General features: G+C 38.0%; 1 protein-coding gene across 2 annotated transcripts; it reads left to right on the top strand.

Moving 5' to 3' along the window:
• The first annotated feature begins 5,034 nt into the window (after window positions 1-5,034).
• Window positions 5,035-27,015, top strand: LOC136856908 (protein lethal(2)essential for life). 2 transcript variants are annotated; one of them, XM_068225000.1, is made up of 4 exons: window positions 5,035-5,268; window positions 9,927-10,073; window positions 19,703-19,924; window positions 26,372-27,015. In XM_068225000.1, exons 2-4 carry the CDS (start codon window positions 9,927-9,929, stop codon window positions 26,426-26,428), a joined length of 426 nt encoding a protein of 141 aa, XP_068081101.1. In that variant the 5' UTR covers window positions 5,035-5,268; the 3' UTR covers window positions 26,429-27,015. The 2 variants fall into 2 exon arrangements, with proteins under 2 accessions (XP_068081101.1, XP_066991245.1); XM_067135144.2 differs by having other exon boundaries at window positions 5,038-5,328.
• Window positions 27,016-27,941: the final 926 nt, after the last annotated feature.

Below are 27,941 nucleotides of genomic sequence, written 5' to 3'. Positions count from 1 at the left end.
TTTTCACCTCTCGACTGCACATCATGTCCTCTGTTATTACACTTCCCAAGTATTTGAAAGCATCCACCTGTTCTATTATTTCCTGCCCTAACTTTATAGTTGTCTTCACTTTTCTTCTGCTTATCACCATACATTTTGTCTTTTTCTTATTCTCTTTCCGAATTCTTCACAGACAGCATTTAGATCTGTTAGCATCGATATCATAGTTCGTTCACTTTCTGCCATTATGACCATGTCATCAGCAAATCTAATACTAATACCAAGGATTGCTATATCCTTTTCTTTCATGAACTCGGTCAGTCTTGACTGTCAGGGTTAGGATGTTGACTGTCCCAATTCGGACATACTGTGATACTGGTCGCCCACTTCTCACAGCTTCCCCAGTACCTAAAGAACTACACATTGCCAGCAGGGGACATCCTAGCATTTTCCGAGGCCCCACTATATTTGCTCTCATTTTACGCTTTTATTACGTTGGGTTCTCCACTCCCAAGGTCATTTTAGAGCTGCTGCCAGCAGGTGATGAGGCCTAAATGAAACAGTGATCTTGTACTTTCTAAATTGTCAATCAGGGGTTAGGCCATCTCAAATCTGTATAAACATCAATGAGGTTAGTGCAGTAATTTCTGGTTAGAGATCTCTTGGAGCAACAATCCAATTTATAGATGGCTATGGTGATAGGAGAGGCTTAGAACTCAAGACAAGAAACTGTGTTGTTTTGTTTGGTTAGGAATGCACTTAGCAAGTAAATGGCTTACAATTATTGTAAGGCAGGTTGTGGCACCTAGTCCCTTACTATTTAAAATTTTTAGTGTAAATGTGTCTGAATCTGTTGTAAGGGATATTACCATACGAGTATGTACAACGTAAATTTTCAAAGTGAAGGATATCAAGATATACTGTGTTGTTTCTGAAATGGGGAAGGAGGATGTAATTGTATATTGTGATTGCTGTTAGAATATCTTGCAAACCTTTAATATGAAGCGAAAGCCCTGTTCATTGGCAGTAAAGTAAATGTTACTGATGATTGATTGGTTGGTTAGTTGGTGGTTATTGTACTATTATTTTTTTTTTTTTTTTTTTTACAATTTGCTTTACGTCGCACCGATACAGCTAGGTCTTATGGCGATGATGGGATAAGAAAAGCTTAGAAGTTGGAAGGAAAGGGCCATGGCCTTAATCAAGGTACAGCACCAGCATTTGCCTGGTATGGAAATGGGAAACCACAGAAAACCATGTTCAGGGCTGCCGACTGTGGGGTTCGAACCCACTATTTCCCGGATGCAAGCTCACAGCTGCGTGCCCCTAACTGTAAGGCCAACTCGCCCAATGGCTATTGTTTTTAGAGGTAGTACAACTGGGCAACCATCCTCTATTAACACTATTCGGAAACAAAAATGGATACTTCGAAAAATGAAAGTAATAGCTAAAGAAAGACACGGGTTATGAAAGGCATGAAAATGAAAGACCCCCCCTAGGCCTCACAAAGCTAATACTGTCAGGGTCAGAAAAGAACAAGAATTTACCAAGGTAGGATAGATGAAAGTGAGGAGCCTGGCACAAGTAGGCTAAGTGGAAGCAATGCCAGAACTCACCTAAGGGCCCTGTGGGCACCAACCCACAATCCCAAGTTAAGGTCCCCTGGGGCTAGTTTTAGTCACCATGAGTGTTATTCTACTGCCTCCATAAATGTCACTAAAATCAAGAGAACAAAGGGGGAAAGTAGACATCACTGTACAAGGGTGTATACTTTGGCAGGAGTTCAGATGTGTAACCAGCGTTTCATCCAAGCACTCTTAATTTTCAGGAGATAGCACTGATGGCTACCTAAAGAAGAAGAATAAGTTGGAAAAAATACACGATAACACAGGAAGACCTCCAGCTGTAAACAACCTGAGTTATACAAAATTTTCTGAGTGAATTAAATAAATAATTTCCCAAAGTATAAATCACACTACTGCAGAGGACAAACAAGTACACAATTTCTTCTGTATTATGCCGGGCTGAGTGGCTCAGGTGGTTGAGGTGCTGGCCTTTTGACCCCAAATTGGCAAGTTTGATCCTGGCTCAGTCTGGTAGTGTTTGAAAGTGCTCTAATATGACAGCCTTGTGTTGGTAGATTTACTGGCACGTAAAAGAACTCCTATGGGACTAAATTCCGACATCTCAGTGTCTCCAAAAACCGTAAAAGTTGTTAGTTGGACGTAAGGCCAATAACATTGTTATTATCTTCTTTATTATTATTATTATCTTCTTTATTAGTAAGTCTTGTCATGTACGATTTATATAAAGAGTGAGTACTTTGAACCCGTATTCTTGTCTACCTACAAAAAAAGATGTTTTATTCCAAATTTAATTTGAAAATAAAGCCTCTGAAGAAAAATGCATGTAACACATGTGATTTCTTGATTGTGCAGATAACAAACATGCAAAATCCAGATGATCTCCAACAGAAACTAACTACACCCCGAGAAGGAGAAGAAAGGGCTCACAGTGTATTAAAAGGGACATACACCATGCAAGTGAGACAGTGGATTTAGCAGTTATGTCCTTCAATATGCAATGAACTCTATCTCTTCTGCGTATCCTTGCCAATGTTGTTACGGAATCCATTATGGTGCCTTACATAAAGCATTCTGTTATTTATCGATAGAAGGTCAGGCAGGTTGTGGTACAAAAGAAACAGGCTCTTGTCTCTGAAAGTACCTATATGAACATATTGAAGTAGGAAAAAAAAAAAGCATTTAATATTGTGGCCAGATTCTTGCAGAGACCAGAATAGAAACTTTAAGCTTATCCTACGGTAATGTTGAAAGCCATACTCTTTCAGTTATTTATGTTAAAATAATATCAAAATGAGAATTTTAAGGGGTAACTCTGAAACAACAATAGCTCTCTCAGAAAGTAACCCCAGTGTTCTAAATTCCCCTTTTTAAAAAAATAATCTGCAGTTGGAAAATGATGTTTCACTATACCAAAACAAGAATGTGCATTTCTTGTTGAGATCTAATTGACAACTAGATAAAAATCGTCCAAATAATCTATGTTATGGATTCAGGAAATGTGGCATTTGCCCTCTGAACTGGGAAGAAGTGCTAAAGCACCTGTACAATAGGGCAATGGATGTAGAAGGTGATGTTGTGAATCAAGCTGTAATTAAGTTTCAATGAGCACCTGAATCACAAAATAGGCGAGTAACAACTAAAGGGCGAAGAAAGGGGAGACGTATAGATGTGCCACCTGGAAGAGCTATGGCAGCTTTCGACACTGCAGAAGAAATTCTTAGCTGTATTTTGGCACCAACGAGAATTATTGCTCAAAGAACCGTAAAGGCACCTGAACTGAGGATTCACATAAAAATGACGATATCTGTATATTGAACCAAAAGATAGTTTAGCGCATGAAGAAGAATTTACTTCTGACTCTGAAGAACTTCCTACTCATAAAAATCGTACCTTCCAATCCGAAGACAAGACTGTTGGAACACACGTAATTGTAATATTGGAAGGCATGCCTTTGCTAGCAGGACCTAGTGTTAACGGTGCACTATGTCTTCTGGTATGGGCTAGAGCAATTTTGTTACTTTCACTGATCTGTCTCTGTCTTATCCTTGGCTTAGACAATATGAAAGTGACTGAGGTATAAGCGATGCTAGTAGTGCCATTCCTTCTGCAGCCAGTCCCTGTTATGAATGGTATGAAAATGTTGCTCATAGGGTAGGTTGGTGCAGGCATTTCAGTGGGCTTGGCAGACCGATATGTAATAGCAACTTCTGCCTCGATGAGGAAAGCAACGGGAAACTACCTCACTCCTCATTTCCCTAGTATGCCTCTTCAGTGATGCCTAGGCCACCTATGACAGGCTGATGGCGGACCTGTTGAGGATCCAACCAGCCTTAGGGCTGAAGACTGAACATAAGTACTATCCAGTAATCGTAAAAAAAGTATACAAGCAGCGTGCAGTTGTCAGTGCAATGGAGAGCACTGAGAACAAAGAGAATGATTAAGAAGTGGCTGGATATCAAGGAGGAAATCTAGTACGCAGGTGACCGAATATGGCATAAAATGAATCCAACCACACAAAGTGGAAAACTTGAAATCTATGACATTCCAGAACTCACAAATTACAGCACAAAGTAAACAGTTTGTAAATTATTCTCTCTTGAATGATGCGAATATTTCAACTGTTTATATCTGAGGGTTTAAAAGATATACTGTATGTTGTATTATCATGGGTGTGAAAAAAATTCTCTTTTTATCTTTAGCCGAAGTCTTCAGCAACCACTTAATGAGGGTAACATTGTGACATCTTGACCAAACCTGGAAATGCAATGGTAAAATCATGGCGTCACAAAGTAACCCCGCCTAATGGGGTAATATTGTGATAATTTTTTCTTGAAATATTGAATGTAAATGCAAACGTACGTCTAAAAAGTGTTTCAAAGCATGACCAAAGAATGGAATGGAAGTATACGATAATACAGGAAAACATTAATATATAATGATATTATTCTGATTATATTGAAGAAATCACCAAAACTGTAAATAACCCCAGTTTACGGTACATGTAAGATGCTTATCCTTGTCAAATGCTACAGTAGGCTATATCAGATAGATCCGTGTAAAATATTGATAACGTAATGTAGGCCCGAATGCTGAGATGGAGCTAAGCTGAATTATGCATATCAAAATCTGCTACAATTATATTAATAAGCATCAAACGTGCATAACGCCTACAGCGTAATTTACATCTCGACTAAGGGTTGTTTTGAAATTTCGTTCATAATAATGTATAGTTAACTTTTATGCATATATTATGGAACCAAACATAAAATATTACTCTATCATGATTATTAATGCATTAATACCGTCTAATTTAAAATGACGCACATTATTCTTCTCATTTATTTATTCCCGGTTTCGCCATGGTTTTGCTTATTTCCGGGACAGGGACATATACAGTACGAAAATGTCTTACGCAGCTTCCTGTCTGAAATTTCGAGAATGATCGAGATCCTTGTCGATGGATTTTTTCTAGAATATTGCTAGTGGTTAGGATCAGATTGGTCTTACTAGAATGTTCTTTACGTTTCGATTCGACTCTATAAATGGTTGCAGTCGATAACGCTGACCAGTCGCGCGCTGGACGTCTGTATTAAGAAGTCGGAGGGAGAGTTTTCTGGAAAGGATATATTTGTTCCTAAGTTACTTGGAGATCTGTGCGTGAATTCATCAGCTTCGCTGGATTCTTGGATTGGATTATTACAGTGTATGTTGAGTGTGTTTTCGCCTAAAATCCTAGCTTATCGAAGTAACCAGTGAAACGAAGGTAAGAGTTGTGTTTCGTATCATTATTACTATAATTTATCAATCGCTAATGATCTGCATTTAGGGCATTCGCCTAGGTAGCAGATTCCCTATCTGTCGTTTACCTAGCCTTTTCTTAAATGACATCTCCCTTGGTAAGTTATTCCAATCCTTAACTCCCCTTCCTATAAACGAATATTTGCCCCATTTTGAAATCCAGTTTTATCTTCATATTGTGACCTTTCCTCCTACTTTTAAAGACATAACTCAAAACATATTCATCTATTGATGTTAATCCACGCCATATCTTTACTCGCAGCTCGTCTCAGTTCTCCCAAGTCTTCCCAGCCCATACTTTACAACATTTTTGTAACTCTACTTTTCTGTCGGAAATCGCCCAGAACAAATCGAGGTGTTTTCTTTGGATTTATTCCAGTTCTTGAATAAAGTAATCGTGGCGAGGGTCCCAATACATTGAAACCATACTCTAGTTGGGGTCTTACCAGAGACTTACTACAACCCCTAAATACCCTCATGACCATGTGCAAAGATCTGCACCCTTTATTAACAATCATATTTGTGATCACCCCAATGAACATGTTTCCTTATATTAACACCTAGGTACTTGCAGTGATCCCCAAAAGGAACTTCCAACCCATCAACGCAGTAATTAAAACTGAGAGGACTTTTCCAATTTGTGAAACTCGCAACCTGACTTTTAACCCCGTTTATTATCATATTATTGCCTACTGTCCATCTCGCAACATAAAGGTCATTTTGCAGTTGCTCACAATCTCGTAACTTATCTGTATAGATAATTCGAGAATTAGAGTAGGCAAAGCTTTATCTGACCCTGTAATAATTAAGAAGGGAATTCTTCAGGGAAGTATTATTGTACCTTTGTTTTCATATATATATATATATATATATATATATATATATATATATATATATAAAATCACCCTCTGTCTCAGGTTCCCTACGGGAATAAACATCTTTATCATCTGATGGCCAGGCAGGCATCAATTTTTGAAAGAGTCTCTCTCATAGTGCATTGGCACTGTGGGTGACTCCAAGTAGCCTACGCAGTGGTGTGCACGGTATGCACTAGCCATGCGTCTTCTTGGTGGGCGTGCTATTTACCAACTGATGAGCCCAACTTAGCTGGCAACCAGGAACAACTTCGCTGGAAAATTTATAATGTCCAATAACGGACCAACTACATTAGCATTATACCTATGGGTTCCATTAAGAAAGTCTGTGAAAATGATTGTTTAATTTACTCCAGAAGGTGTCGGATACTTATGCGACCTTACACCTTCCATGTTCCAAAGAAGAATATTAAAGTCCATTACTTTACTCTCGCAATGTGTACTTATGCCTGCCTGTTGCTTGTCTCCGAAATCAAAATGGCCGGATTATGATTCCATTTGGCCAGAAGTTGGGAGTCCTTTAGTGATTTGGGAAATTTAAGATGCACCCCTACTTTGAAGGCTTTGTAATGGTTAGCAAAGATTTCAAGGTCACTCGCTATGTTGGAAAAGTTTTCACAATTTAAAAAAATTTCAGTGCTCTAAGAACACACTAATTGTGCGTATCCCATCAGTTGTATACTTCAATTCTTTCCTTTTGTGTAAATACCATTTTAAAAATCCTCAATTTTCAGTTTGTACATTGCCCTATGCAATTTGATCGGGAGTGGGGGATCTATATAAAGTGAACAGATAGACTTGCAATCCAATCTTTGCTAAAGAGATTACCAAAAGCAGTTGTAGCACTAGTACTCCCTTTGGAGATACAAAGTTAAACAACCAAAAACATTTGGCAAGAACTTCTATAATAAATAATCAAAGAAATGTGTTAACTGTAGATTTGAAATCCCATGATGCTACAGCACTGATGTACCTTGGGTTACCCAGAGACTGCTATGACAAGCTCAACGGAACCTTTTGGCCATTATTCTTCACTTTCTAGACTGGTGTCCACCTGTCTCTCAATCGGATAGTGCCTCAGTTTTTCTCGAGTAAATAGAGTGGACCTTAAACCAGCCCTCAGATCCAAATAAAATAATCTAACCTGGCTGCAAATTAAACCCAGAGCCTCCAGATAAAAGGTAGGCATACTACTCCTAGATCACAAGTTCTGTATATTGAAATAATAATATAATAATAATTAAAGTTTCATTGCAGCCAATGGCCATATATAAATTGATTCTACTGTAAGGTCTTTTCTCTTTTGCTGCACTTATTGAAGTGATATCGTTCACGTATTTTTACACAAAGCTTATGATGACATCCGTGTACAGGCAGCCTGTTGATAGCACTGCACGTGTTCTTATTTGGGCCCATTTGAGGTGTCGATGGTACAGGAAGATATCTAAGGTCCTCGATAAGCAAAGGCTCCTGAGCTAACTCGTGAGCTAGTCTAGATGGAGATGTCTTAGAAATACCTAATATTCTTTTCAGAAAGGTAGCTTTCCCAAGGGTAGTTAGGTCTGATGTTGATAATTTGTCCCAGATTAAATCTATGCCATATGTCAGAATGGGTAGTATCTTTGCATAAAAGTTTCATTGCCGAGCCTATTGATATTTTGGTTGGGTCTTGTATATCGTAAATTCCTCTTATTGCTGCTGATGGGTATAGTGCACATTGGTATTGCCCAAATATCACTATAAAATTTGTCACAAATGGAACATAATTGCTTTTACACATCAAGTGAAAAATCTGCAGCAAATTAAGAAATATTTGATTTTTGGAGAATATTATGTATACGTATTTTACCACTTTACAAGTACATTTGGTGTTGCGCTCACAGTGACACGTATGTCTTTTGTCTTACACTTTCAACAATTTAGTGTGTGATATCCGTGTTCACTGAAGTTCTTTGCTTTCGTTCCATTGCTTCACTTGTCAATGACATCATTTCAAGAATTGTATCGCGATATGCAATATTTAATAGGTGACAATATGGTATGGCCAATGTACACAAGAAAAATTCAGTGGACTAGTGATTTATTGGTCCAGAGATCGAGCTACTTTCGTTTGAACAGAAATAAAAATATTTATTGGTCCAGGGATCATGCTATTTTTCTGTTGACCTCCATTTTGCTGTTTGAACTGGCCGCTCTAGTCATATGAACAAAGATAATGAGAATCCAGACATAGCACCACGGTGCTAGCCCTGGACCTGAAGAAAGTAACAAGACGGCACCAGCAGCGGAGTAAGACATAAACCAGTCCTTAAGTATGTTTTCATGTTTCTCAAATAACGACGGTATTTCTTAATTTGCCGCAGATTTTTCGCTTGATATGTGTAAAAGCAATTATGTTCCATTTGTGACAAATTTTATAGTGATATTTGGGTGATACCAATGCGCATCGTACCCGCTGCTGATCTTTCCCTCACATGTATTTTGAACGAAGATCCTGGCATTTGTAGAGTGATGCCGAGGTAACAGAAATTATTTACTGTAAAGTCTACCCCTGCATATGAGATTCTATCTGTCGCTGCTATTCTTCCTCTTTTTCTGAAAACCATACAGACAGTCTTGTCCTTGTTAACCTGGAAGTCGTTTGTTTCAGCCCGTTCCTGTAAGCTATCTACCACGATCTGAAGGTCTTCTGTTTCTCGATCCTATCATGTCATCTACGTAGGCATAAAGCTGTCTATAGATTATCTGTTGCTACGTTGAAAAGCGTAGGGCTTATGGGGTCTCCTTGTAACACCCCGTGATGGGGGAAGAGTGTGTTACCCCATCGCCTATTCTCACACTATTTTAGGCTAGGTTATTTATTACAATCTTAAGTTCATTGTTTGCTCCAATCATACAGTCTAATTTTCCCATTAACTTTGATCTGTTGAGCAAGTCAAAGGCCTTACTGAAGTCAATGAATACAGCATAAAATTTTCCTTTTTGGTGCCTAACTGCTTCTTGCACCTTATCTAGTAAATTAAAAACTGTTATTTAAAGTATGGCAATATTTTGAACAAGGCATTCTTGAGTATCTGTCCATAATCACTAACGATGTGTATCGGTAAAGGTTTTGTTCAGCTACAGTATTTTGCAATCATTCTAAGAATCTGGTGTAAGTTTATTCGAGGAGTTTATTTCCAGTGTTGTGTATTAAAACTTCACTGTGGCAAACTCGGTGAGCCGATACATATTCTGGCATTGTTTTCTTATTTTGACTTTTTTCTTTACAAAAGCTTTGAACTTATGATTGTGCAGCACTTATCGATGTGTTGTTGGTTTTTTTTTTTATAAGGGGACGCTCCTTAACAGTTGCATGTGATTTACAAACTAGGACAAGACTACAGCAACCTGCACCACAAACTCTTTTAAAACAAATTGCTGAAATTCTTGACAAGAAATATTATGAAATATTGGGGACTCGCTGAAAAATTGTTATAAGTTATAGAAAATGTATAAATAATTTCATGTATATTAATTTCTAAGGGATGAATTTGCTTTTCCAGAGATTTTATTGGTGCAAATCGAAACTAGTCTGTGATGCAATGAAGTAAATGCATATTACAGAGGGGGTTGTCACATTTTTAGCAGTGCATACTGCACATGCATACATTTATGTATATGTGTGGTCATTTTTCTTTCTTTCCAGATGGCTTTGGTTCCATTTCTATTGCAAGACGAACTTCTGCGTCCTCTTCTTTGTGGCTGTAACAGACCTGTGTTGAGACAAAAACGTGGAAAACTTGCCACTAGATGCTGTGTTTTGGATTCTCAGTACGACAGCAATGGTTTCAAGGTAAGATATGCCTGAAAGAATTTCCATTTAATAAAAAGAAAAAGGAAGACAGGTGGAAAGATATCTTTGTTCAAAGGAACAAAGTCCACTTTCTTAAATTTTCTAGATTTTTTAAATCCTGTAATGCACCCTGAGCTGTAATTTACCATCTATGTGTAAATGTCAACCTCGGCAATCTTCCGGATTTGTACTGGCAACCTTTGAAACACAAACTATGAATCGCTTGTGCATCGCGGTGAGACATCTGATGTACACTTTTACATACTAGTACTGTTATTTACACAGCAAAGCCAGACTATAGAATTCACTCTAGGAATAAGATTTGCATCGAGAAATGTTATAGTGTGTGTGTGTGTGTGTGTGTGTGTGTGTGTGTCAGTTGTTGGCTTAAGATAACAAAGGTTTAGCAAAATTCATATCGATCGATCCATTATATTATCGATTCAATTCAGATTTCATTTCCATTCAGTTGGCAGTACTACTGGAACTGGAATTGCTCCCTCCTTACTCCTCAAACCCATACACAAATCTATCGATAAAGTGTGCAGAGAGTACATAATTGGGCTTTGTTCCTTTGAACATGCAATAAACTTCAGACAGATAATGGTCCTAAATGTATTGGTTGGCTACCCTTTTATTCTATAAGCTATTAAGAAACTACAAAAATTTAAGCATACCATTTCCAGGAGAAATGCATTCAACTTTCCTATTTTGTCTTCTCCCAAATAAACACAAGTTTCCAAAATTGTTTTGGTTAACACAATATGTTCCTTTTGCTTGTAACATTAAAAGAACTACACTTCTGTGACCAAACAATTTACATTGGGTCTCCTTACTTACCACAGAAATGACATAGCAACAGACTTTCTTCAGGTAATCCAATTTCGTTGATTTTGTAATTGCTCATCGTTCCACTATATCTTTCTCAAAGGATTCAAGAGAGAATCTCCTTTTGGCCTTGTCAAGAAAAATGGGTCTTAACCAGTTGCTTACTTTGCACTATGCATTATTATGGCCCGACAAAAAAAGCTCTGAAAATGAACTTGTCAGAGAGGGTTGTTGTTGGAATTCCGCTCTTCAGTAAAACAATGCTGTTTGTGTGCTTCTTGCTTACGGTAAATCCACAGCCCATTTCCAGTCATTCGACCAGGTCAGGAATGGAATGAATGGAGCCCCCATCCAGCATTGAGGATAAGACTTTTCACAGCTGCCAAAGCCTGTCTCGCTCCTCTTGGGCAGTGATTAATGGATGACAGATGAAATGAAATCAAATCATATGTCATGCAGAATGTTTCTGTTCTGAGAGAAAGATCTCTCATTGGACAAAATTTCAATGAAGCCACTTCATTCTGGTTTTAGTTAAGTTGTTTCTTCTACTTCACTTCGCAGCTCCCTGGCTACTTTCCCAGAAATTCAATCAAAACTTCCCCCGACTTCTTCCACAGCCCCTGTGATCCACTGGTTCAGCCAGAAGGACTTCGGCAATTTTTCTTTGTGTATTGTGCAGATGCACTTTTTATCTCCTTCACAATAAATTACAACACATTCTGAAGATAAACCGTACATGTACAACAGTTCGCGTTTGCATCAAGAGGGAGATCTAGGGCATATGGCTTGTGCAACATAGTTCCACGTTGACTGGTTCTCACATATGTCTTAGGTTGTGGGGGGGGGGGGGGGCGGGGGGGGTTTAAAGGCTTTTGAGGTGAAATTGTACTTTGTTTCTCCTGATGGAAATTTCCTGAGAACTATTTTTGGTCACTTACGAGAAATCTCATTTCTGTTTGTGGGGTAAACAGACATTGAGAAATGAGAATTCTGTTAAGCACCAGCTCCCAATATAATGCATTAGGAAAGAACTGCCTTCTTTAAAATAGTCAAAAGGCATCAAACAGGCAATTATACTCCAAATAGGCACAAACCCTTGAAATAGGCATTTATAGGCAAAATAAAACTAACAAAAACTACCTAAAAAGACCATAACGGATTTATATCTCAAAAGCCTACGTTTCTGAACACAAGAAAGGCAAATTCCCATCTCTAAAGTCTTCCAATTTCATTATCGTCAACATAAACAGAGGCTATGTTGCTTAACCGGTAGTAACTTGAAGTGCCTTCCAAACAAATGCTATTGGTTTTTCTTTTTTTCTTTAGTAGCGTTACGTCTCGCAGACACAGGTCTTAAGGTGACGAAACAATGATTTTCCCAACCGTCTGTCGGACGATAGCAGTTGAGAAACGAGATGCTCCGTCTGTGCGACAGATGGTCTGCAGTTCTTGGGTTAAATGGACAGATAGTTAATAACTTACCCCACCAAGGAATTGTTACCACTAGACATGGATCGGGGCTGTTGTGCATACATTACGTCGCCTCGCCACAGTATGGCTGTCGCGGACGGGAGAATGGCAAGAGGGGAACGCATGTAGTCGTACAATGAGAACAATACCACTAACCTGCTTAAACTTGCATTGAACTAGACGATGAAAATCCTGTACACAAAAGGATGGATACCAGGTTCTTAATCAGCTGTGTCGATCTCTCTATTGTCCGTACCAGGTTCACGTGCAGTATCGGAATCCGTATCACTTTGTTCAGTGTTGTCACGACACTCTTTTTAATTTGTATTTTCATGGCTTCCTCCATTAACCCATCCCTATACCAATAACATTCCTCAATTGTTCGTAGTTTTTCTCAAGCTTTGGCCCTGTCCTCTTGAGTGACTTCACGTAAGAAGTGTTGGTCAGTTCCTTTTAGGGTTGTTAAGCTAATACATTTTTAGCAGCAATCTTTTGTTTTAACAAATTCCAAATAAGTTCAATCGGATTAAGGTCACAATGGTATGAAGGGAGCCTTAAGACGGTACACGTTTGTTCTTACATTGTATCAACTCGATATGCCGGTTTTGGCTTATTACGTGTTATTCAAAAGTTCATCTCGTCTCTAAGTGGGATCACAATATATGTTATGCTGAGTAAACCAGTCTACTATTTCAACCTTACAAGCTGCATTGGTGGGGGTTTTATTTACTTGCACAGTACGATACGGCGCGTTATCGATAACTATGCTCTCGGGTGGAATATTTCGAATAAGTTTATCTTCTACCCATTTCTGATAATTTGCAGCTATTCATTTCATCTTGCTAATCTTTGTGATTTGGATTTAGTCATAAATTAAATCTGCTTCCTCAATGAAACCCATTTTCCCTCCTGAATGGACAATAGCTCTTTGTCTTGGACTGTGATTCCCCTGCAACGTCTTCATGTTGCCAACATTTTTTTTTTTTTTTTTTTTTTTTTTTTTTTACAGTGTAGTGTGTATGAACAGTTTCATCCATGTACACTACTGGTTTATTTCGGCCCTTTTGAGTTATTTCTTGTAGCTCGTAAGTAGTTCGCACGTCTAGCAACAATGTGGAACCTTTCCACGATGATAGTTCGTTGATTTATTACACTTCCGGAAATAAAACCCCATTTCTTTTCCAATTTTCAGGAAAGTTTCCATTCCTCCCTTAAACTTTTTCATGTTTCGCAAATACAAGCAGTTTCGGCAGTGTTGGAATTTTTTTGTTGTTCTTCATAATACTCGAATTTTCTACAAATACGATATCTATCAGTCATAGAAATCGCTTTTATTTCAGGCTTTTTTTTCCGTGCTGTTGTAACCTATTACAAGTGATGAAAATCATTTTTTGTCCATATTGAAAGTTTCGTAAAACATACGTACATACATTTTCGTTAGACTGTTATGCCTTTCAGCGTTCAGTCAGCAAGCCTCTGAGAATTTACTAAATGTCTCCACAATCCTCGATTTGCAACTAGTGTTGTGGCCTCATTTAGTTCTATAACTCTTATCTTTAAATCGTTAGAAACAGTCTAACCATCATCGTCTTGGTCTCCCTCTACTTCTCTTACCCTCCATAACAGGGTCCATTATTCTCCTAGGTAACCTATCCTCCATTCGCCTCGCATGACCCCACCACCGAAGCCGGTTTATGCGTACAGTTTCATCCTTAGAGTTCATTCCTAAATTAGCCTTTATCTCCTCATTCCGAGTTCCCTCCTGCCATTGTTCCCAACTTTTTGTACCGGCAATCATTCTTGCTATCTTCATGTCTGTTACTTCTAACTTATGAATAAGATATGCTGAGTCCACCCAGCTTTCGCTCCCGTAAAGCAAAGTTGGTCTGAAAACAGATCGATGTAAAGATAGTTTCGTCTGGGAGCTGACTTCCTTCTTACAGAATACTGCTGATCGCAACTGCGAGCTCACTGCATTAGCTTTACTACACCCTTATTCAATCTCGCTTACGATATTACCATCCTAGGAAAATATACAACCTAAATATTTGAAGTTATCAACCTGTTCTAGCTTTGTATCACCATTCTGACATTCAATTGTGTTGAATTTCTTACCTACTGACATCAGTTTAGTCTTCAAGAGGCTAATTTTCATACCATACTCATTGCACCTGTTTTCAAGTTCCAAGATATTAGACTGCAGGCTTTCGGCACAGTCTGCCATTAAGACCAAGTCGTCAGCATAGGCCAAACTGCTTACTACATTTCCACCTAACTGAATCCCTCCCTGCCTTTTATACCTTTCAGCAGATGATCCATGTAAACTACAAACAGCAAAGGTGAAAGATTACAGCCTTGTCTAACTCCTGTAAGTACCCTGAACCAAGAACTCATTCTACCATCAATTCTCACTGAAGCCCAATTGTCAACATAAATGCCTTTTGATTGCTTTTAATAATCTACCTTTTAACTTCATAGTCCCCCCCCCAGTATAGCGAACATCTTTTCCCTCGGTACCCTCTCATATGCTTTCTCTAGATCTACGAAACATAAACACAACTGCCTATTCCTCTCGTAGCATTTTTCAATTACCTGGCGCATACTGATCATCTGATACTGACAGCCTCTCTGTGGTCTGAAACCACACTGGTTTTCATCCAACTTCCTCTCAACGACTGATTGCACCCTCCCTCCCAAGATGCTAGTGAATACTTTGCCTGGTATACTAATCAATGATTTACCTCGATAGTTGTTGGAATCCTTCCTGTTCCCGTGCATAAATAGGTGCAATTACTGCTTTTGTCCAATCTGAAGGTACCTTACCAACACTCCACGCTAATTTTACTACTCTATGAAGCCATTTCATTCCTGCCTTCCCGCAATACTTCACAATTTCAGGTCTAATTTCATCTATTCCTTCTGCCTTATGACAATGGAGTTTATTTACTATCCTTTCCACTTCAAGCATAATTTCACAAACATCATTTTCCTCCTCCCCATGAGCTTGGCTGTTCGCCACACCACCATGATGATTTCCTTTTACATTGAGATGATGTTGAAAATATTCCCTCCACCTCTCCAGTGATTCCCTGGGATCTATTATGAGTTCACCTGAATTACTCAAAACACTGTTCATTTCCTTTTTTCCTCCTTTCCTAAGATTCTTTATTACTGTCCAGAAAGGTTTTCCTGCTGCCTGACCTAGCCTTTCCAGGTTATTACCAAAATCTTCCCTTGACTTCTTTTTGGATTCAACAACTATTTGTTTCGCTCTGTTTCTTTCATCTACGTACCAATCCCTGTCTGCCTCGGCCCTTGTTTGGAGCCATTTCTGATATTTTTCTTTTTACGTTTACAGGCTGCTCTCACTTCATCATTCCACCAAGATGTTCGCATTTTCCCGTCTTTACACACAGTTGTTCCTAGGCATTCCCTTGCTGTTTCGACAGCATCCCTGTATGCCACCCATTCGCTTTCTATATCCTGAATCTGCTTACTGTCTACTGTTCGAAACTTCTCACTAATCATATCCATGTACTTCTAATTTCCTCATCCTGGAGATTTTCTACCCTTATTCGTTTGCAGACAGATTTCACTTTCTCTACCCTAGGCCTAGAGATACTTAGTTCACTACAGATCAAATAGTGGTCTGTATCTTCGAAAAATCCCCGAAAAACGTGTACATTCCTAAGATTTCCTGAATTCAAAGTCTGTTAAGATATAGTCTATTATGGATCTGGTACCCCTAGCCTCCCATGTGTAGCGGTGAATAGCCTTATGCTTGAAGAATGTATTCGTGACAGCTAAACCCATACTAGCACAGAAGTCCAAATGTTTCCCATTCCCATTAGCTTCCATATCTTCCCCACATTTACCAATCACCCTTTTGTATCCTTCAGTTTTATTCCCAACTCTCGCATTGAAAACGCCCATTAGCACTATTCTATCCTTGCTGTTGACCCTGACCACGATGTCACTCAATGCTTCATAAAACTTGTCAATTTCATCCTCATCTGCACCCTCACATGGTGAATACACGGACACAATTCTTGTCCTAATTCCTCCCACTGACAAATCTACCCTCATCATTCGCTCATTTACGTGCCTAACAGAAACTATGTTGCGTGCAATGGTATTCCTGATAGAGCCCTACCCCAGACTCTGCCCTTCCCTTTCTAACACCCGTCAAGTACACTTTATAATCTCCTATCTCTTCCTCATTATCTCCCCTTTCCCGAATATCACTTACTCCTAGCACATCCAGATGCATCCTCTTTGCTGACTCATCCAGTTCTACCTTCTTTCTTCCATAAGCCCCATTAATATTGATAGCTCCCCATCGAATTCCATTTTGTTCGCCAAGTTGTTTCCAAGGAGTCCCTCGCCTGTCAAGTGGGAGTGGGACTCCATTACTCCCATAGGTCCGAGGCTTGCTTAAAGTGTTCTGAGCTCGGTAAATTCATGAAGCAGGATGCTGCCCTACTTGCACATAGTCCAAGTGAGGATCTCTCCTCTAACGGGTTATGGACCACCGGTGAATTGTATAGTCCTAGCCGCCTGAGCACAAGGAGGGCCACGACTCAGAATATGTCCGAGATGCCCACTCCCATTCCATAGCAACTGGTATCCCAACTCTCAGGACCACTTACTAGGCCACTCAGCCGTTGCCCATGGTTCACGAACTAGGACGTGACTACAGTAACCCACAAATATGAACCATATAGGAAAATATTTAAAATTTTATTTAGTATTGAATAGGTGGAAATAAAATTTTAAAAAAGTGTTGTAACCTTTTTGCCGGTTTGCTCTGCCTTTTCAGTGTCTTTCAAAATATTTCTTACAGTTTTTTTTTTTTTACTTGACCATATGTGCTGCCCTTAAAATTGCTTTTTGAGGAGGTATAATTACTTTTATCTCTTGCTTACAAAACTGCACAACATTTGTATATTGCTTTCTTCTCGACAGGAGTCAATTTCCCCTCCCCCCTCCCTTTTTCTGTTTGAGTTTATTATAATAATAATTGCTGCCTGCATAATTTGCACGAACTTTTGAGGTTGAGATGCTTCACTTTTTGGCAGAGATGTGCCTATGTGTTTTTTTTTTTTTTTTTTTACACATGAATCAGTTTCTAATATACTCTGTATCTTCAATGATGGTAAGCATTTCTGTAGCCTGAATGACCTATTGTCGCGACAACTCAGACCCATACTTAGTACGTGAACACTCGACATGCTACAGACGCCACACTGGCAGAGGCTAGACAACTCCAATTTTGGGTCCTTAGGCTGTCACTGCATTAGCTAAATGTTTTTGTGTCCTTAGCACTTCAACATCTTGGGTAGGGTGGGCCGAAAGAACTCATTCTTATTTCCAAGTCGTAATACCGCGGAAAAGTTGCGAATTGGGGAGAACAAAGCGGGGTAAAAAAAGGAACAAAAGGTTCATTTCTTCCGGTCGTGCACATGCTCTAAAGTTTGCTAAAATTCGGAAAATGTATATTTTTTAACTTGTCAATAATTAAACAAATGATTTAGAAAACATAATGGTTCAAATCTGTTAAGGTCTTCCACTCGCGCAACAGCCGTCAAAAATCTAAAATTCTCGAGCTTGTCATAACTCGCTTGGGCCGAAGACTCTAACGCTCAGCCCACCTACCGCTTTCACCACTACGCCGTACCATTGTTGTCAGTCTGCACTTAGCCCTCATGTTGTGTATTTCATTTGCTCTTCCAGTTACTATTGTGGTATTTGCATCTACTGTATTTCGATGTTTTTGTGTTATGGCATTTTTTTGTAACTTAACGGTGGTTTACTGTGGCTGTACCTCAGAAATTCATCACAAGGCAGGTATTGGATTGCTCTATATTTACTGCACCTAAAGACTTTTCATCAATCTAAAGTTATCCTTCTAGTAAAGGAAGCAATAGCGACGAAGTTCAGTTTCAACAATATTTACATTTGAATATGAGCACGAGGGTTTCAGATGAGATTCAGATTCATCATCCAGAGTTAAATGGTTGTCACGTGATCTCCTTTCCAGTGATTTAATACGTTTCTTTGTTTCGGACATGTCCAACCCTCCAATGTTTCCTATTCCGTGTGCTTGTAATAAGTAAACAAATCTTAGCTCAATAGCAGGTAGCCTATTTTGTTTGGTTTTGCACACAGTTGACGGTTATATCGCATTTACATAAAATCAGGGGTTCTGTTGCAAATGCAATTAACAATGGGGCATTTGCATGCTGCTACGTCAAATAAGCGATTAGCATTTTTGCTCAAACTCTTCAATTTTCTACTTAAACGAATCTTTATTCTTATTCAGAGTATATGATTTTCGAATGTTGTAATATTTATCATGCAACTCTTTTATAATTTCCACAGTTCTCTTATCTGTAACTGTTGGGATGGATGCTTTCTGATGCTTTTTTTTTTTTTTTTTTTTTTTTAGCTACTGTACTGGCAACGTGTGAAAAACTGACTCTTAACTTTAAGCGCTGAGTGGTATCTCTCCTGTGAAAAACACCGAATCACGTCCTCACCAGTAGGAAGCTCATTTAATGTCTTTAGGTGCAGCAAATATAGGGCAATCAAATACCTGTCTTGTGATGAGTTTCTGAGGTACAGCCATAGTATACCACCGTTAAGTCAACAAGTTACACAAAAATGTCCTAACACAAAACAAACATGGAAATACAGTAGATGCAAATGTCACAATAGTAACTGAAAGAGCGAATTACACACATCAAACACAAAGGATAAGTGCAGACTGACACAATGGCACGGAATGGTGGGTGAGCAGAGCATCAGGGTCTTTGACCCGAGTGAGTTACGAACGCGAGACTTTGTTAGATTTTTGACGGCTGTTGCACAAGCGGAAGACCTTAACCGACTTGAACCATTATTTTTCTAAATCATTATCGGTTCGAGTAAGAGTCGACTAGAGCTATTATTTAAATATTGACAAGTTAAGAAAAGTAGAAGATTATTGTAAAAATATACATTTTTTTTTTTTTTTTTTTTTTTTTTCCTTCTAAATTTCGGCAAATTCAGAGCACATGCGCAACCAGAAGAAATGAACCTATTTTCTTTTTACTTTCTATTTTCCCCAATTCGCAACTTTTCCGCGGTATTAGAGACTTGGAAAAAATAATTAAAGTTTGGAAAAAATAATTAGTTTTTTCGGCCCACCCTATTCTTGGGGTATAGGAGAGAATTGTGATAGTGTAGTTTCTTTCCTGCCTCGTGCTTAATTAGAAATTGTGAATTGGAGAATTGTCGAAGAACATTGTCTTACTAATTTTTTTTTTTTTTTTTTTTTTTTTTTTTTTCAGGTAAATTTGGATGTGCAACAGTTCCGTCCTGATGAACTTAATGTGAAAGTAGTAGATGATGTGATTGTAGTAGAAGGAAAACACGAGGAACGTAAAGATGACCACGGCTATATAGCACGTCAGTTTCAGCGTCTATACAAGCTGAGGGATGATATTGATCTTGACGGAGTCTCTTCAGCCCTGTCTTCTGACGGAATTCTGACAATTACAGCTCCAGTTAAGGTAATCTTGTACTTTTATTAACCTAAGTAATTTTAGCAATTTGTCTTGAAATCCAGAATTTTCTTTCTTTGTAGCAAAGTGGGGGGGTGGGGTGGGGTGGGGGGAAGCTCAAGAAATGCAGAGTGCAAACCACATTTGCAAGGACGTGGAAAAGTTGTTTCGGCATGTTCAAACCAATGATATCCCTTTCGCAAATAAATTCGTGCCCAAGATGGGACTAGACTTAGTGTTCAAAATGGTGCCTTCATAGTTGCAAGGAAGGAGTTGATATGGCGAAGCAGCATGTGTGAACCGTGGTGATGCTGAATTAACGAAGTGTGCCTTGTATAATAAATTCCTACACACAGAATAGTGTACATATTCTCCTGGACTTGTGCAAAAGGATGAGGTTGCCATCGTGTGTTCCAGTACGGATGGAAGAGACCTCCCTTCCCTCGTCACAAGACAGTTCATGTACTAAGAATCGTACCTGCTTTACAACCAAATTGTAAGGCTGGGCACGATGAACCGTATTTCTCCAAATTCATGAATCCCAGATAGTTAACATGCACGACTCAAATTGGCAGCTGCTAATATCCATTTGGAATACCTCTTGTTTGAAGTTCAATGTTTGCTCTGAACCATGCATTTTTCACCGCCTTGTATCATTGGATGTCTTCGCATTTCACCTCATTTAGTAATGCTAATGTAAAATACTGCAAGTATGTCCAACTCAAGTAGTCTGATCCAATTCAGAGTAAAACGGTACAGTAAACTTGCCAAGTATTCAACCCTCTACCCTTCCTGCCTTTGAAATGTGGCACCGGCTTGAGACATCACAGGGTCGCTGACTGGGTACTACCCACAGAAACCTCTTCGAATATTATAAAACTGATCTTAAATTAATTACACAGGAAGGATAAAAAGAGAAGAAAAACAATAATAATTAAATAAAATCTGAATGAGAACCTTTACGAAATACAAATTTATTAAAAAGCTAAACTTTGGCAAAGCAAACATTTCTGTACAATCAAATAAACTCTTCGGACCAAATATTGTTTATAACCCTTGGTCAACTCCGACAATAAATATTAACATCATGACTCAAAAATTCTAAATCTTCTTCCAAATGACATTATTCAAATTTGATTACTATTTCCTTTTATCTTATTTACCAACTCTACTCTAAGGCCTCAAAATTTAACTCAATTCCATTCTGCTCACATTTGGTTATCACCATATTTCAAATTTTCAATAAATAAAACAAATAATCATTATAATAATTTACCATCGTATTTTCGTGAATTCGTCAGAGTGACCTTTGAAATATTACTATACAACCAGACTTCTTCATTTATTCTCTGAGTAAACAAATTCAATTACTCTCTCTCTCGACCTTCACATTACATCACTACTATAAACCTTGTAATTGCAATTACTAATCACCAAATTATCTACTTGATTATAGCCTTCCATTTAAAAATGCATGAGGTTATGTAAATTCATTAAGCACAACATCCGCCGCGTAATCCATGAACTTGTCCTTTGAATTAATTAAATTCATTTGATTTTCACTAAATTCATGACCATCACATCAGTAGAATTTGTTACCTCTAAAATCAAAATTTTATCCAGTTAAGTTTGTAATATTTGTTAAATTAATCAAAATTTTGATATATCATAAAATTATTCATCACAAAAATTTATATAAAACAATCCCTATTATTATTTGAGTCCGAAACTATTTACTTATTCTTTCTCAATACCATCCTCCACTCATATGAATGCCGATAATATGGAACGTACGCACGAAATCGATAGTAACCCTGACATAACTAAATTAAGTTAATTCACCGATTCATCTAAATTAAAAATATCTCGCATATGCTTAATTAGCTGTTTATCAACATAAAAACATATCCTACCCTGCAGCAAGACCTACACTACAATGATAAATGCACCTTAACCTACACTGATTTTACAGACAAGGGTCAGAACCTCATTGTCGCAAGTACATACAACCACATGAACTGAATTCAACATCAAAAAAAAATATTGCAACTGCAAAACAGAATTTACATTGCTCATACACTGAAGAACATATAATATAACAAACACAACATAATTCAATCATATAGTCACAGGGGAAATCCTTATCCACTGACTCGGCCGGGCAACGAACTCCGATCCTCAACATGGCATCATTACAGTGACCTATCACTACACTCGCCGCAATGATCTGTCACGAAGTCTAGCTATCATTATTTAATCTAATTGTGCTGTCCTGAGTTCCACAAACTGAATTTTTCTTACGGATGAATGCGATATTTTGTTACTTATAAGACCCTACCAACATTTCAAGGCTCCCTCTAATACACAACGCGCCGACCCGGTCTGTAGCCTTATCTCACACCCCAACTCATTTCGTTAGCACAGCATTTTAAGCTGTCCGCACCCACATAAATTCTCTCTCTCTCTACTCTAAATGAAGCCATATGTTCCTCCACAATATCGTACGTCTGTGCGAACAGTTACTAATTATATATAACACTCTCAATATATTTTATTCATTTCATATTGCACGTATCATTCTACATTTCTCACTCCATTATCAGGAACAAGAGTATCATTATGCCGGCATTTACACACATGTGGCGCTACACAATCATTGGTTCGACTCTTGCGGTTGGCATTTTGTGTCTTAGAGGCCCCTACTTCAACACTAGCTAACTACCTCTCGGATAAATTTTAGGATGACATTTATTCCTTACAGCACAAATTTTACTCATTGATTAACGGTACACGTTACTTACTGATGACATATTTTCCAAAATCCCGGGTTCGAATCTTGGGTCAGTGAAAATTTTCTTGACGAACTTATCATGCGACATGCCAATTAAACTATCTACTCCCTCTGACTAATATTTTACTGATGCCTCCTAACTTACGTTAAATATTTACACACACACGCACGTTAATATTTATTAGAAGATCGCGCACTAAGAAAACTCATTATTTCACACACGTAACAGAAGATCATTATTTACACACATTATTTCCTCACTCGCGAAGACCATTTCAACACACGCTGTAATATCACAAGATTTCTTCCCCCTAGGCATCAGTATAAATTACCTAAAAATCTACCTATCCTTGCCACAGTACTAAAAAGAAAATAAACGAATAATCATGCATTAATTTATTTACACATTAACAGCTAATCATGCACATGCCAGATATAATGAATCAGGGTACTTATCGACTCGGCGACGCTCCATACTCAGCTCCACGGCCTCATGGTTTCAGGTCGGCCCCATGATGTGCTTAAGCCATCATTCTAACGGCCTGAATACCTGAACTAATACCATTCTTCATCACCATGGTCTTCATTTGTAACTTAAATGACTTTACACAACTTCACTTCTGAATACACTAAAACACATATGAAAAAAAACACAGATATAATTAAATTATTCTAACACACAAAACAATTATTCACAATTGTAGTAAACACTTTATCTCTGCTCTGTTCCGCGAGTTTCACGTGGCACTGGAAAGCGTCCTCGCATCGACCTCGCTCCGATCCTATTTTCGGTTAATATCGTAAAAATCACTTTCTTGAGTTTACCAGATTTTGGTCGTTATTGAAGTAACAACGTAGGCTATTTTACCCGTAGTATGCTATCGACTACCAACTAGCGGACTACAGAATGCTCCAGATTAGGGTTCCTCATGAACCACGTATACGATGCGTCCGACCCGTTCAAATTTCCGTAGCAGAGTGAGTCTTCTTAGCGGCCCGCGTCCTCTTCAGGCACGCCGGATCCTAGATAAGGAGCTCGGGGAACCCTATCAACAATGATGTAACGTCCCGTCACATATGCCTGCAATTATTTATTCCAATAAGTTGTTACAAATATGCCGTCTTTAATTATTATTCTCAAAATAGTTAAATATTGTTTTTACAGCATCCCTTGGTGGATTTAATTATTTTTAAAGGTCATTTAGACAGCATCCATCTTTAAATTACCCCCATCATTCCAAAACTTGCTATGCTGCTATTCGCTGCCTGAAAGTGTTGCCAACTTAAAATTTGTGACCTTGGTCACACACATCTCATGGAATATTCCAGTACTTCCCATTTCATCATCCAATGACCCTGACACGTGGAACTTATCTTTGAACCAGGGCAAGCGAAATGGCGCCACACATCCGGCCTGTAATGTAACTGTATTCATTCCCTTAGATACCATATTAAATTTATATTATTCTAAAGACAATGCTATGAGCCAATTGGGCTCAGTATTCTATATTTAGAAGTCAATACTTACAAATTTGTGTGAACTTCTGTAGTCGATAGGTATGAAAATAAATAAGTACATAAATAAATGTAAATGTTCTTGTCTATAATCTGCACTTGCTGTTACCAAAATTCATTTTAATGAATGTTGATCATTCTTGATAGATCCTCTTTATCACATTATGGCCTAGTTTCTTCAACTCTGTTTCTTTACATAGAGCGCTCCTAGTGGTGTGTTGAAATAGTATTTTGTCACACACACACATGGTTGACGTTGTAGGTTGTGCTTAATGGAGATCGATAAGAAGTAAACGTGTCAAGTAAGAGGCAACAAAAGCGTTACTTATGATGTATACAAGACAAGTACTGTTATGTTTATGTAGATGTTTTGATAGAGGTCCCTAGTATGACAGACGTCTGAACATGCGTTTTCAGAAGTCGCTTTTTCACTGTGAATTCCTGAAAATCCTATTAAATGCAGCGGTACTTGAATTTTTCATACTAATTCTATACAACTTGATTGGTTTCCATTTCAACAAAATGGCATTAGGTCAAGTCTTTGGGGCCAGAGGCCTCAATTACCTGGGAATAGATGCAGAAACTTTAACTCTTAAAACAAGTTAACTCTAATTGAAAGAGGATTACTCCATTTCTTAGCCACTAGAAGGAACTATGAAGATTTTAAAGTTCTCTGCTGCTATTTCATCTTGGTTCCCAAGAGTATTCCAGAAACATGCAAAGCAGTTTTTGAAGACATGTCAGGTCATAGGCTTGAGAACCCCAGTGCATAGCACTAAAATACTAACTATATCCCCAACTGTCTTAAGAGGTGACCTAGGGACCCTCACATTTTGAGGGTGGGTGGGCAGCCATGGGCCCCTGGCTGGATCAAACATTGTTGCCTCTTCTGCCAGTTGCTTTTATCTGGCATCTTTTAGTCAACTCTCCTCTTCTGGCCCTGACGGTTTTAAGTTGCATTCGACTATTGTAATCAGACCTTAATTGCAAATTTAAATCAGTAGCTTTGATTTCTTGGAGAGTGAGGTTTGGAAAACTGATGCAAAACAGCCAAGTACGGCTGGCATTGACGTGGATGAACTCTATCAAAGTACAACCAAAAGTTGTCCCTGGAGGATCTAAAATGTATGTCAAAGCGCACCTCAAGGTACTTAAAGTTGCCCAGACACTCCAAACACTTGGTAACTTCTAAAGAGTGAGGTGATAGTAATCGGCTGTTCTTAAGAAGGTTTGAAGAGTCGAATTTATCATGATATGGTAGATATCTTGTCATTCGTCTAGAGGTTATTGGTAAATTGTAGATGTTTTTTTTTTTCCTATGCAGATCAATAATTTTTTTTTTTTAAGTGTTTTGCTTATCGATATCAAACGTGGGTGGGTTTTTTATATGCAGTAATTCATTCAAATCGCTTGTATAAATGTGTTACAGGTAAAGTTTAAACTTAAGAAAATTGCCACACATGCTCAAACTTCATGGTGTCAAGTATATTCAGGAATATTTCAAACGGTAACATTTGTCTCGTGCGCTCCCACGAGACCAAGCATGCATATTATATCTATCATTCGGTTTTACACTGAGATGGTTTGAGTTAGCAAATTACCAGATTAACTACATGGAGTGTGCTTGAACTCCAGAATTCAAATTTTTCTTCTGGGAATATATGGTATCCAGTGATGTCTCATAGCACTAGCACGTTGCTTCTCTAGATGAGATTGGGATGAGAAATTTCCCCTTGCATAGAACTTTATTTTTTCTTTTCCACCTATTGGAGGATGTTGCATATTATGTGATCATTCACGAGTCTCCTCAGACTGCCTTTCATTCTTAAATTTTGAGATTTTCTTCAATTTCGTTTATAGTGGAATGGGGTTCCTTAATTTTGTGGAGGGTGTTTTTAATAATATGCTTCTTTGAAATCTTTTTCATTATTAAGTTAACTTGTCTTGTACATGGCTTAATGATACTACCTGAAGTATTGTACACTTGTATGCTGAGAAAATGTTTGCATGCACTTCAACTGAAAATTTGTTTTAGGGCATTCTCCTTATAAAATACGAATATTTCAAGACAAACATTGGTCATGTTTTGTGTCTTGTTTTATTTTGTATTTGCACTACTTTCCAACTGACTTTTTTTTTTCTATTTCTAGCAACCTGTGCCTTTACCTGGTCTCAATGAACGAATTATTCCAGTCATCCACACTTAGGAAATGTAATAACAAATGGTCCTGGCTTCCGTGGTCATTAGAGGGATTGGAAAGTATCTTGCTGATAATGGAATGTGGTGCGGCTGTTTGTCCTATATCCAGGTTTATATTTGTCAACCTGGTGATTTCTGTAAGCATAAAATGATGCTGGAATAATGTCTTCGTTACAATTAAGTTTCCAGATCATGTAACTTGATTAAAAGCCGAATGGCTGTTGGATGATTCCTTTATTCTCTACTTTAAGCCAGTTACTGCTATGTCAATATTAAAATATTTTGTGTGTGAACTGGGTAGTTTTCAAGTAAGTGAATTAGAAATGTCATAAAATGTAAATATTTGGTTAGTATTTGATTGCAGATTAGAACATTGCTATTTATTTTTGCATTTGTTCCTGAAAATATAAGACTGATCTTACAATGAACTCTCTACAAATGTTGAAAAATAACTTTTTTTGTATATAAACATTTTGTCATATTGACTTAAAAGCATTTATTCTGCTACAAAGATTCAACAGGATTGTTCCAATTTCATTTTTTAGAAATGTTAAAGTAAATCAGTTCTGTACCCTGTTTTTAGTGGGAGGGGAGAAAAAAGCAGCTGAGTGTGTCTTGTGACAAGCAGTGGTTGCATAGAATTTTTCATACGTATGATGGAAATGATGGTTGTGCTGTTTAATAATGTCCCTTATACAATTTCAAGACTGAGAAGGAATGCAAGTAATGTATTCCTCTGCTTATTTCATATCGTATATGCTATGTATGTGCTGAGCTACATGTTCGTTCAGCCAGGATTTGGGAATGTTTACACATTACAGCAAGTTTCCATTATCACACCAAATGTCTGTAGCATTGAAGTTAATTTGATAAGAATTCCAAAATTTAAGTATTTTGGTAAATATAATATTTGTGCGAGGAATTAAGATTAGGCAGAAGTTCCCTTCTGTAAAGATTGCATGAACTGTGCAGTCTCCCTTTGTTTCTACTTCATTTCTGTTTAGGTGTTCATTCCTCTTCCATACTATTTACTTGTCCAAACAATCTTAAGTTTACTCGCATCACTTTTCTCACTTCGGTTTTCCAGCCTTGTATTATAATTGGAACACAATTAAGCTTCTAATAAATGTCGTCTTGTGTGCTGGACATCTGTGGTGTGCTAATGGACATAAGATTATCAGCAGCTGACTAGGTTCCTTCCTGGGTGAAATACCATGAAGAGAATCTCAACTTCATTATCAGTATTGAAACAGACTGATTAGTTGTTACCTATGGTGATAAATAGTATCTTTTGGTGGTTACATCACTTCCATCCTAGTTTGTGCAATTGCTGCCAACTCTCCTGTATTTCAACCTGAAGTGATCTGAACTGCTTATATATCCAAGGTTTAGTGTAGAGTTCCCTTAATGTTAATTTTGTATTTTTGATTGCAGTGTATGTTTGTATTTTTAAAAGTAACTGTTTCGATGTAGTACTGAATATTGTGATGCCATACTGATTGGTACATAATAAAGCTAAT

This window comes from Anabrus simplex, chromosome 1, assembly GCF_040414725.1.
Source record: "Anabrus simplex isolate iqAnaSimp1 chromosome 1, ASM4041472v1, whole genome shotgun sequence".
NCBI lineage: Eukaryota > Metazoa > Arthropoda > Insecta > Orthoptera > Tettigoniidae > Anabrus > Anabrus simplex.
This window is presented reverse-complemented; position numbering and strand designations above follow the sequence as displayed.

Bases quoted from the DNA above. Each gene is read 5' to 3' on its own strand.
- LOC136856908 (XM_068225000.1), top strand. From the start codon at position 9,927: ATGGCTTTGGTTCCATTTCTATTGCAAGACGAACTTCTGCGTCCTCTT. The intron at 10,074-19,702 runs GTAAGATATGCC...TTTTTTTTTCAG, and splicing joins ACGACAGCAATGGTTTCAAG to GTAAATTTGGATGTGCAACA. The intron at 19,925-26,371 runs GTAATCTTGTAC...TTCTATTTCTAG, and splicing joins CAATTACAGCTCCAGTTAAG to CAACCTGTGCCTTTACCTGG.